The sequence below is a fragment of the Quercus robur genome, chromosome 8 (genome assembly GCF_932294415.1).
Source record: "Quercus robur chromosome 8, dhQueRobu3.1, whole genome shotgun sequence".
In the NCBI taxonomy this organism is placed as follows: domain Eukaryota; kingdom Viridiplantae; phylum Streptophyta; class Magnoliopsida; order Fagales; family Fagaceae; genus Quercus; species Quercus robur.
The window spans coordinates 42,324,648-42,337,187 of NC_065541.1; the positions used below are offsets into that span (position 1 = coordinate 42,324,648).

The window sequence follows — 12,540 nt, forward strand, 5'->3', positions numbered from 1 at the left end:
TATTTTCATATATACTTGGCTGGTTCTACCGCCTTATAATTGTTCTTACTTTCAAGTTATTTATTTTCAAGTTACGTACACTCTTTTCATTACAATATTACTGTGCTTCCATCTCTTCCCATCAACTGTGCGTTATATATATATATATATATATATATATATATAAAAGTTTAAGAGTCAATAATAATAATAAATAAAAAGTTGAGCAAGTAACTTGGACTATGGCACAATCACAACTTATCTGGTTAATACTCATTTCCCTTTCTCTTGTGTGTATGTGTATTTGTTTGTTTCTCAAAATTCCATAAATAGCGTTCACAAAATCCTAATATGAATATCAATAAATATAGGTTGACAATACATTTGTTGTCATCAGTAACCGAGGAAAACTAAATTAGGGATGGCAATAGGGTGGGGCGGGGCCGAATTATGGGGTCTTCGTCCCTGCCCCGCATGGTTTTGTCTTGCCTCATCCCCGCCCTGCCCCGCATGACAGGAAAAACTTTCTCACCCCATCCCCACCCCTTGGGGCCTCACGAAGCCTTGCTCCACCCTGTCCCGTAAAAATCTATTTTTTGTTAATTTGCCCTACAACTAGCACACTTTTTTTAATGAAACTTATTTCATTGATAAAAATATACTTGAAATTACAACTAAATTTATCTCATCAAATCAAATCAATTTTTATAAAAAATTGAATAATATATCCAAGTATTTATCAAGACAATCATATAAAAAATCTCATAGTATAACATATAACAAAATAAAGGCAGAGAATCACATTAGGTAGAATAAAAGAAGTTAATATTGATATGTTTGTTTAAATAGTAGGGTTTTAAGGTATAAAAAATTTACAATTATAACCCTTAGCAACACAGGGCGGGGACGGGGTGGAGCGGGGCAGGGTGGGTCTAAAAAGTCTAAACCCATCCCCGCCTCACCCCATGGTGCAAGGCTAAAATCTTGCCCCATCCCCGCCCCACCACCTTTGCGGGGTGGGGAAAATTCACGCAGGGTGAAGCGGGGAGGGGCGGGGAAAAATTACCATCTCTAATATTAATTTCTCTAGGATCAATTTTTAGTTGAATACTGAAAAAAAAAATAATAATAATAAAAATAATAATAATCATTTAGTTAGGGTCATTCCATGGTACCCTTTATTTTATTTTATTTTTTTGATAAGGGTACCCTTTATATTTTTAGTGGGTGTGTTGCCCACTTACATCTTAACAGTTTATTTCACTTCATTTTAATCTTTCCATGGTACCCTTTATATTTCTAGTGGGTGTGTTGCCCACTTACATCTTAACAGTTTGTTTCACTTCATTTTAATCTCGACCGTTAATTTAATTTTAATGAGACACCAATTACCAGTCAAGCAGGTAATGTATAATAGCAAAAAACTTGAAGAAAAAAAAAAAAAGGATAGAAAGAAACAGAAGGTGCTTCTTCTCTCTTGCGTTCTATGTTCAGTGAATTTCCTTTTGGCACCCCGTCACTTTAGTCACTGGTGAAGGTTTCCAAGAATCGCTTTTATATGAATGAAGGTAAGGATCAAAACGACAAACCCTAATTTCACCACGAATTGTGAAATCTCTTAATAAATGATTACCATATGTTTGTTTTGTTTCAATTTTTCTTTGTTAGTATTTCGGATGTTAAAATGTTGATATCACTTGAGTGCTCTCTATCTATTTGATACAGTCTTCAAAACCACATAGATCTTTAATAACCCTACACACTCTGTACAGCACTCTACAGCGACTAGATTTACAATAACCAAAAGAATGACATAAAGCTCCCTGAAAGCACACAAATATCAATGGCAAGGTAAGACCCCACTTCTATTAACAGCAAATACACTCAAGTCCTATAACATTAGTGTTGGATTATTTAGACCCCTGTATACTCATATTGTTTAACTTAATTAATTAACCAAGTTGTTACTTAGATTTATTATTCAGATTTAAGTTAAACACAAATAATCATATCACTAAGGGTCCGTTTGGTTGGGGAGATGGAAAAATGGGAGGATAGAAAAGTGAGAGGATAGAAAAAATTTAATTTTCTCTCATATGTGTCTAGTTGGAAGGATGGAAAACTCATTTGTTTGATTGAGAAGAAAAGTAGGAAGATAGAAAATGTAGTTTATGTAAAACTACTCTTATACCCTTATTACATAATATGTAAGAAATAATTTATATTATACTCATTAAATAATAAAAATATTACTTATTATTAATTAAAATTATTAAAATAATATTTTAAAAAATTTACACATCATACATATTATATTATATTAATTATAATATATATATATATATGTGTGTGTGTGTGTGTGTGTGTGTGTGTAAGAAAAAAAAAAGAAAGGAAAAAAAAAGCTCAACACATTATAAAGAGAGAAAAAGACAAAAAGGAAAAAAAAGAAACAAACAACTCAGTTGGTTGCTATGGCATAGTGGAAACTGGAAAGGGAGGGAAAAAAAAAGACTGTGGCATAGTTGGTTGTTGTTTAAAAGAGGGGTAAAAGTGTAAAAGCGTGGCTAAAGCAACATTTTTCAGAAATCAACTTAGTTTTTTTTCCATTTTGGAGAGAAAACGTTTTGGTAGACTAGGGGAGAAAACACCTAGGCCCTACCATTTATTTTCCTTCTTTCCCACCCAACCAAACACACTCCAAAAAAGTTTTCTTTTCTATTTTCTCTCCAAAGTTTTCCATCCACCCTATTTCACTTCCAAACAAACACACCCTAAGTACGGAAAAGTAAAGAAGACAAGCAATATGATGACCTTGGAAAACCAATGAAACCGTCTAGTTTAAAGGTAAAAAAATATAGGGAGGATTCAACCTAAACAATTCTCAAGGTAACAAATTCACTAAATAGAATGGAAGTTTTACAATAGATTTTTTCCTAAATTTAATGCTACCTCTTGTAGTACTTACTCACACGATCACACGCAGCTCAAAATCCATGGACTCTTCTATCTGAATTTGTCGCACACAAACACACACGTTTGTGACTTTGAGATCCCACTCAAAACTTCAAATTAACAGCAGTTGTTGATCTTGTATGCAACAACTTATCTTCACTGGTTCTTATATATGGATCTTCTTTTCGGTAGACACTTGTTGAGTTAGAAGGTTACAAAACCTCTCAAATCTTACAGGAATAACTCACAAGACTCTCTAGGGCTTCTGAAATGTGATTTAGGGTTTTCCTTTTATACCTAGTAGTGTTGGACTCAAACCCTAAACGTTTCATGGGCTTTCGTACCTGATATAAATTCTACAGAAATCAACTTTCGATTGGTCGAGCAAGACAGTTTTTGAATTCTTCTTTCTGTAGCTTGACTGTTCTTGAATCTTGACTTAAACCAACTTGAGCAATGTCTAACACTTGTTCTAAGACATAATATCTTAACCTAGACATGTTTTTGTTCTTGGTTTGCCAATATACATAAAATTAGAACCTAAAGATTTAATCCTAAATATTTAGAACCTAACAAGTAGAAAAGAGAACTTCTTTAAAGCAAACCATTGATCAACTCCCTTCCTAAGCTTTCCCTATTTGCTCTAGTTGATAGCCACAGTTAAATATTTAGAACCTAACAAGTAGAAAAGAGAACTTCTTTAAAACAAACCATTGATCAACTCCCTTCCTAAGCTTTCCCTATTTGCTCTAGTTGATAGCCACAGTTACTTGCTCTCTCTCTCTCTCTCTCTCTCTCTCTCTCTCTCTGTGTTTAAAGTAAAACTCTTAACTGGTCCAAGAAAGGAAGGTAATTTTACAAAAAAAAATAGGTAACTTTCATCTTTGGTAACTCATAACCTATATGGAAATTTTTGGAATAAAAAACTATAGACTTTGTATTCGCTATGATCTACCCAAATTGAATGACTTCCCAGGGCTAACTCAACTATATAGTCGTGTGTTGACTACTTCCTAGTATTTCAATTTTCAAGCTATAACAAGTTTTGTCCATGTGTTAAAAGATTGCTTTGAGAAAATTTTTGACCCCTAAAATTGTGGTTATTTAGGTTTCTATGTTGTGTTATTTAAGGCTTCTATGTTGGTGTTTCAGCTATGCTTGAAGCTGCAATCAAGGTCAATTTCACAGTCATCCTAAGCCAAATAGTAGAAGGCTTTGCATTTGAAAGGTATAATTTCTTTTTCTTTTTCTCTCTGTGGGATGTGTACATTTTGATGTATTGGTTCTTTTTTATATGTTTATGGCACAAGTTCTTGTGCTTTAAGGTAGACGAGTATCTGTTTGTTGCAGAAGAGTTTCAGAAACGAATCCAATTGCCATCAAACTTTGACTTAATAGAGGGTGCCGTTCATATGCCACGAGGATTGGTAAGGATTTTAGTTATAGATAAGATAAATGAGCATTGTAAGTTCATTTTTTTAAACAAAATCTTGAAATTTATCTTATTTTGACAGGCTCGAGAAAGTTATTGAACCTTTGAGAGTATATATCTAAATTGACTTCGCGCACTAAAAGTCTAAAACTACAATCCAAAGATTGGCCTCTTGCAAGTATTAATATTCAAATGTAATGTCAATTGTTTTGTATTTATGAGGGTTCTTCCCTATAAATGTGTCTCAATTTGAAGTCTTCCATATCAGTTACTTAATTAGTTGGGTTTTTTTTTTTTTTTTTTTTTTTTTTTTTTTTTTTTTTTTTTCTTTTAATTTGGGGTAATGAAAAATGATGTTGAGAAATAAAGTCATGTAATTTTCAAATTGTGTGATTGTCAAATTATTGGATAAATTGATGAGATCTCTAGGAAAAAAAATTTAACAAGCCAAGTAATAGCCAAAACTCAATGAGAGAGAGAGAGAGATAAATTTAACAAAGTTAGCCCACTCTAATTTTTAGTTACAATGGATGGTACTGCCCAATGTTTCTTTGGTACCATCCAGTGCAACTAAAAAAAAATAAAGGGGCCATCATATGTGATGGTATTGCCTAGTGTGATATTGGCACCATCCAATGTAACTGGAAAATAAGTGAACTACTGAATGTGACAATGATATCGTCATATGTAATGTTGGTACCACCCAGTATAACGTTGGCCACCATCCAATGTGAGTAAAAAAAAATAAGAAAACCACCGAATGTGACAAAAGTACAATCATATGTGATATTAGTACTGCATAATATAACGATGAAATTGTCAAATGTGAGTAAAAAAATAAGGGAATCGCCGAATGTAATAAAAGTATAGTTATATGTAATGTTGGTATTGTCTAATGTGACGATGGAACTATCAAATGAGAGAAAAAAATAAGGGAACTACACAATGTGACAAAAGTACAGTCATATGTAATGTTAGTAGTGTCCAATATGAAGATGGAACCATTAAATATGATGTTTTGGTAACCTGTTATAGTAGGTTTACTACTTGTGGGTATTGTACCCCTCCCCCCCCCCCCCCAAAAAAAAAGAAAAGAAGGGGAATCGTAGAATTACCCCTTATTTATATTGAAACATCGCGGGCTTAGCTAAAAGGATTTGACTAAGCAATAAATTTCTAATGGTTTCTAAATGTAGCAATAAAAGGGCGCATAAGTCATAACTTTACTATGAATACATGCTACTTGGGAAAAGGATGGCAATTAGTTGAATTTGAAGGGTAGGGATTGTGTCCAGTGCATCAGTGCACTAAACACATTAAGATGTAGATACGTGTCCATTTCTTAATGTGTCCGGTGCACTAGACACAAGTAATGTCCCTGAATGAATGGAAAAAACGTTTATCCTTAAAATATCAAACCCACAAACTTATACAATGTAACACATCACTACTTTACTATTGTTGGGTTGATCAAGGGGACAATTGCTACCCTCCCTCCCCCTTGACTATAAATGAACCAAGCTATTTATGAATAACTCAAGTTCAAATTGAGAAAAAACTTGTTTATATTCATTTTAAATAAGCCAAGTTCAAATATGATAGTGCATTTGTGAACAAGCTAATAAACATGAAGCTCAATTGAATTGTATATAGTACTAGATTTTCATTTAAATAAGTTCATATGACATTAACGTATTATTATTATTATTATTATTATTATTATTATTATTATTATTATTATTATTATTATTATTATTATTATTATTATTATGTAAATAGTCTATTCATAGGAAAAATTCATAGAATTGTAAAGTGGTAAACAACTTTACTCATGGTTTTACAATATGTATGAAAATAATAAATTAATCAAGTAGCTTATTTGACAAGAAAATAAACCAAGTTTAAACATGTAATCTTGTTTGGTATTGAACTCGAGCTGAGCTCATGTTTGAAATAAAATTAAATAAACAAGCTTATATTTTTAGTAATAAGCTCGGCTCTACTCGTTTAAACCCAATCAATTGTTTTTCACCTTTTGTTTTATTCTTTTTTTTTTTTTTGAGACAAAAGAGGATATATAATATTAAGTACCTATTATGGAGCTTTGTAATGTCAACTTTGGTTGTTTTCTTTTTTCCCCTTCCTATGTTAGGAGACAAAAGTACTAAAAGAACTTTTTCAATATAGATTAAAATTTGGTTACAAACTTAGTTGTAACCTAAAACTACAACTTTCACTATAAATATAAATATGATTATATATTTTTAAAATATAATTATTGAATTATATGTTCTTTATGTTCATAATAGACATATCAAATTTCATGTCAATCGGATGTAATTTTAGACTACAATATATAAATAGACATACCAAGTTTGTTACCAAACTCCTTCAATATATAAATATAAGAAGTTTTCGGAGGAGTTTCCTCACCCTTGGCTCTGCCTTTGTATGTCTATAGATTTATTAGTCACATGACATAAAAATTTATAACATCTATAATCTTAAATGACAAATTGAGTCCTAAACATTTTTATTAGAAACGCTGAATAGTGCTAGTTAAGTTACAAAACTCTTTGCCAAATCACAAATTATTAACTATTAGTTTTAAAAGAGATTTGAAAAATACAATGCTGCCCCTAACCTCCCTCCCTTCGCCTTTAACTAAAAACTTTCACAAGACACTTACGTGTAGAATCCAAAACCAAATGCAACTTTATTAGCTCCAATAATAATGTAATTTGCCCATCAAATTATATATTTTCATGCGGGAATGTCATGTGCCGCTTGGAGTGTCATCTCAAAGGCATTGATCACACACGACTTGAACTTGTGGGGATCTATGAACCCTTTCTCTGAGCCAACAGCAACCCTCAGATTTCCCATGTAGCTTGCCATTGTAATTGTAAGACTGCAAAACCATCAAAATTAGCATATGCTATAGTGGCTAGAAAATATATGAAATTATCTAAAATGGAAGCCATTATTTTGACGCTACCGCATTGTTTATCTTCAATTTCTTGACCATACTGAGAACATCTTTTTCCCCAAATATTAGATGAATCTCTAATCCTTACCAATCCTATATTCATGGTAAGTCACAACTCGAAAACCTAATCAAGTTATACATAAGTATCAACAGAGCTATAACCCTTTTTTTCTTTAACTTTTTTAGCCTATCTGTTTATGTACATCTTTTTAAAGTCTTCGGTCTTCCTCTCTCTCTTTGTTTGTTTGTTTGTTATATTGTTTTGCTTCTTCTTTCTGGGGGAGGAGATTGGGTTGGGTTAAAAATAAGACAGTTTTAAGTACTTCATTCAAAATTAACAGGAAAATATAAAAACTTCAATGTGAGATCTCAAAAAGAAATAAACAAAGCACTCTCATAAGATGGTAGCTAACTTTGAAAACCCGAATGTAGTTAATTTATGAGAATTTTTATATACCTGAGGTCCTTTAACGGTCATAAAGTATAAGCCTTTAACTGGATGTTTAACCAGAGCCATTTGTTCCACTGGCCCTATCATATTTGAGATCGACATGCTCGAGTAATTTGATGCTCTATGGATGTATTTAGATGCTGCCTGCCACCACCGCATGCCCATTGCCCATAGCAAAGAAAAATTCAGAAATGGCTCTTCAAATATAGCTTGGTATATATTTTAAACATTCTCTGTTCTTTATAAGACAAAAAATTAACTAATAATTACTCCTTGTTTAAGTACTTTTCCCCCTCAAAGATAAAGGATATATATACTGAAAACCAGAAACGTTACAGTATCCATGAAAGGACCAAAGCCTGTAGTACAATCAGCTAGGAGCTAAAGAAGCAAACTTCTTTTAAGTACTTTTTACGTTGCTTTCACGGTACAACCAGCTAGGAGCTAAAGAAGCAAACTTAAACCTCTTTAAGTAATTTTATGTTGCTTTCATAATACAACCAACAAGGAGCTAAAGAGGCAAACTATAGCATCCCACATAAACAAAAGCCAAAAAACATGGAGCTAAAGAAGCAAACTTCTTAAATACTTTTTATGTTGCTTTAAGAGAAAAATTGTAAGAATTTTGAATGTAATGTTAGAATCACTGAATTTAATTATGTGGCTTGCTTAACTATTTATAAACCGTCCTTAAGGTTTAAAACTTTTGACTTCTTGGGGGGGGGAAAAGAATTATAATTTAAAGACCTTAGTCATGATGGACAAGTATTAGACTTTCAAATCATGCAACTTCATCTTAAACTATATAGGGTCTTTTTTAATTTGAAAAATCTAGAGATGTCAAGAGTAAAATTGTGTATGTACCTCAGGGCCTTTTAGTTTCTTCATAATCGACAATAGGCAACCAGTGAAGTATACAGATGAAGAGTTTCTCTTCTTCCTGATTATTTTGTGCACTTTCAAAACAAACTCAAGGGGGTTTGAGGATTTAAGATTTGTGAACTTTGGTATTGATACATGTAAGAGACCGAATTGGTTTCCCCATGGTGTATCGGATTCAGGTTTGATCATCTCTTTGACTGACTTGTAGCCCTTAACTGTCCTTGTACTGAGCAACACTATTGCTGTGGAATCCGCTTTGCTTGATTTCTGGCTAACCTCTTGCATATATAACCGGGTGCCAAAGAAGATTATACCAGTAATTACATCATTTATGGTCTGCACTTGAGAATATATTCAATTGAGCAAAAATAAACTAATTCTAACCAAAGAACCAAATGAAAACAAGCTTTTCAAGTTTTAGTCCAATCATCTGACAATATTGAATGAATGGAAAAATATGAAGAAAAAAATAAGAAAATGAAGTGTTTTCTAGGTGAGCAAGAGCAATCAAAAATTTGATCTCACCATCAAAACTCTGATAGCTTAGAGCAATGGCATAAGTCTCTCTAAACTAGGGTAAGGGAAGAAAACCCATCCCCGCTCCCCACATTAGCTTTCCTATGGCTGCTATATATATTTGGGGTTTTGCTACAAATTGCTCCCTATCTTTAGGGAGCAATGTTCATTCCCCAAATCAAGATTTTAGTAGTTTTTGTATTGCGGTAATTGTGATAAAGAAAAATTGGTGTTTTGAAAAGTGAGAGAAATAATAATAAAATGAATGATAAAATAATATTTAAATAAAATAAGATTTAGAATAGGAAATTTCATGTGGCTGTTTTGAAAATTGATTAATTAAAATAGGAAAAATAACTTTTGATTCTAAAATAAGGAGAAAATTTTAGGTAAACTGATGTCATTGTTCTTAGTAGTTGGTAACTCGAGTTCCATTAATTAACAATGAGTTTGAAATTCTAAGATCCAGTACAGTTGTGCTAAATGACGAATTGGTGGATAATCCAATAAAACCTGATATATATATATATATATATATATGTGTGTTGATCTTACCACTCCAAGCTTGTCCTTAATAAATTTGATATGATCTAGAGAGAATGTCATAGTTGATATTGTAACTGGTCGAAACTCCACTCCTTTTTCGCCAGACCTTATCGGAGTTCGATCATCTTCAATCAAATTGCTCTTTAACATGCTCCATCCAAAATCATGTATAGTGTTAAAGATCAAGGGAACGAATTGGGACACCCCTCTTCTTAACCTCTCACTTTTTGACTCTGAGCGTTGGCGAAAGGGAAATGTTAGCGGAAGAGAAGGATTATCAGCTCTTTGCATACTAGAAAGAAGTGCACCCATGAGAGAGTAGCCATCACCAAGAGCATGGTGAAGCTTGAATATGATAGTACCAGCTGCATTGCTTGTTGGATATTTAACAATGTGAATCTCCCATAGTGGTTTGTTCTGTGGAAAATGGTTCATTGCTATCTTTGATACGTAGTCATCAAAATATTCGTCATATGAATCAGGTGACAATCCAATAGGGAAAATGGGAACGTTAATGTGGTCTTCAAGCTTCACTTCTACTCTTTTCCATTGTTTCTCACCTTTTTCACCTGTGACCTGTTTTCAAATTCTCACTACTTAGTGCCGTATTTTAAATAGGCTAAAATAACTTATTTTTGCTTAAATACTACTTAAATTAAAGAACATAGTATTCTGGAAGAAAGGTAAATAATTACAAAATCATGAATAAAACAACTTCGTAAATATGCTATAGCCTTAATACTTTCTCATAGCTAGTTAACCATATATAGCTTTTGCACGCGAATAACAACTTCATCCTATCAAACTGAGAAATTAAGAAATTTATGTGTAATATAAAAGGAGAGAGAGAGAGAGAGAGAGAGAGAGAGAGAGAGAGAGATGAGCACCATAATGGAGGAAAAACGAGGATTGATGGGGAGGAACAAATCTTTGAGCAATGACATTATGGAGGGCAGGTTGTTGATTGGAATCTCAAATTCCATAACAGCAATAATGGATACTGATAGCACAGAGCTGTTGAAGTACTGTCCAGTAGGACTTACTGGCTCCAATCCTTCCTCGAACTCCATTATTTGTAATGCGATCACTCAGGACAAAGGAAAACAATTTTTGCTTCACAGGTTCCTTTTTTTTTTCTTTTATGAGTTTTTAGCTTCACAAGTTGTTGCATATGTTCCCCCAGCTTGAGAAAACACACACAAAAAAAAAAAAAAAAAAAAAAAAAAAATTATTGATATTAAACCGAACTATGACTATGATAAGCAAAAAGCATTCATGACATACACAGGTACAAAGATGGGCCCTGACCTAGGTTCATAATAGAAAAATTTAGATGTAAGTAAAAAATTGTAACTTTTGTTACAACTGTTCAAGTACTTAATAATAAATGGTGGTGAAAAAGTGGTGATCAGCTTAATAATAAATGGCGGTGAAAAAGTGGTGATTAACACTATCTCAGAAAAAGAATTGGTGAAATAGATATTTCTATGAGAATCATGTGAAAGTGACAAGCAGTCAATTATAGTTTGTCACATAAAATAATTATAGCAAAAATTGTAACTTTTTATATGATACTAGAATTTTTTAAGTACTCAACCTAATTTGCATTACTGTCCACATTGAAAGGTTAGACAGGTAGCAGAGCAGAGAGGGCTAATGCATGCCTGGTGGAAATTCACAAGATAAATAAAGGAAACAAGTACCTTTTTTTTTTTTTGGCTAATAAGAAGAAACAGCTACATTTAAATAAAAGGGTAGTCCTTTTTCATAAGAAAATACAATTGATATACAAGGACAAATAAAGAGAATAAATAAATAGCAAAGCAATAAAAATTACAGGACATGCACCTATATAGCTGAAAACAGAGTAATTAAAATCCCAAACATCAACCACTACCCACGTTGGGCTGAGTGGTACTTCCCCGAGTCTTAAAGGCTTATGGAGTTTGAGAACCCAAGTTCGAGTGGTCCTGAGTCGGAAGAGGTGGGGTAATATATTAGATTCATTAGATTAGGATTTCTAACTGAGCTCAAAAATAAATTAAAAAAAAAAATCCCAAACATCAACGAGCGACAAGGAGTCAGGAGGGTCATGAGTGGCCCTTGTCGTTTCCTCATGCTCTGTATGGTTGCTTTCTTCTTCCTTAATCCTTTATGTTACCCAAAAGCTTGGAATGACTTCTAATCTAAGATTGGAATGACTTTAGATTACAAGTCATATCTAGTGGGCTAAGCAACAAGATGAACCCAAAGGATTAAAGGAGTTATCAATACCTGGTAAAGTTATATGTTTAACCAAAAAATATTATTATGGGTTTGGTTGAAATACTGTTCTCAAAAATAAAAATAACAAACCTCAACTTAAACAATTCCAAATTTAGGACTTTAGATTAGGCCAAATTGTGAAATGACCTCTGAAATTTTTTGATTAATTACAAATAGACTCTCTATGTTATCAGGTTTGTATTATTGACTCATAATATTGTTGACTACATTGTTCATGTGGACTACACATGACCACTATATAATAATAAAAAATTTTATTTTTATTAAATCTTACTAAAAAAAATTGTTTTATATGTTTTGTCAGTTCCTCTATCCTTAGAATTTCTAACTCTCTCTCTCTCTCTCAAAATAATTTAGTCATTAAGGGTTGGATCCCTTACTCCTTCTCTAACCGAGTGTAGTCATTCAATACATTCATTTGATTACAACCAACAACATCCATAATGAAGACATTACCTAAATGTAGAACAAATACAAATCTAGCATATTCAAAACAAAAAAATTTAC

The 12,540-nt window shown here is 32.6% G+C and overlaps 1 protein-coding gene across 1 annotated transcript; it reads right to left on the minus strand.

The window, feature by feature from the left end:
• Positions 1-6,878: 6,878 nt before the first annotated feature.
• On the minus strand, positions 6,879-11,796 carry LOC126695560 (wax ester synthase/diacylglycerol acyltransferase 4-like). Its single transcript, XM_050392366.1, has 6 exons — positions 11,596-11,796; positions 10,635-10,930; positions 9,757-10,323; positions 8,668-9,021; positions 7,810-7,947; positions 6,879-7,276 (listed from the first exon to the last, which is right to left on the minus strand). The coding sequence occupies exons 2-6, from the start codon at positions 10,815-10,817 to the stop codon at positions 7,127-7,129; spliced, it is 1,392 nt and encodes a 463-aa protein (XP_050248323.1). The 5' UTR covers positions 10,818-10,930; positions 11,596-11,796; the 3' UTR covers positions 6,879-7,126.
• Between the last annotated feature and the right edge of the window lie 744 nt (positions 11,797-12,540).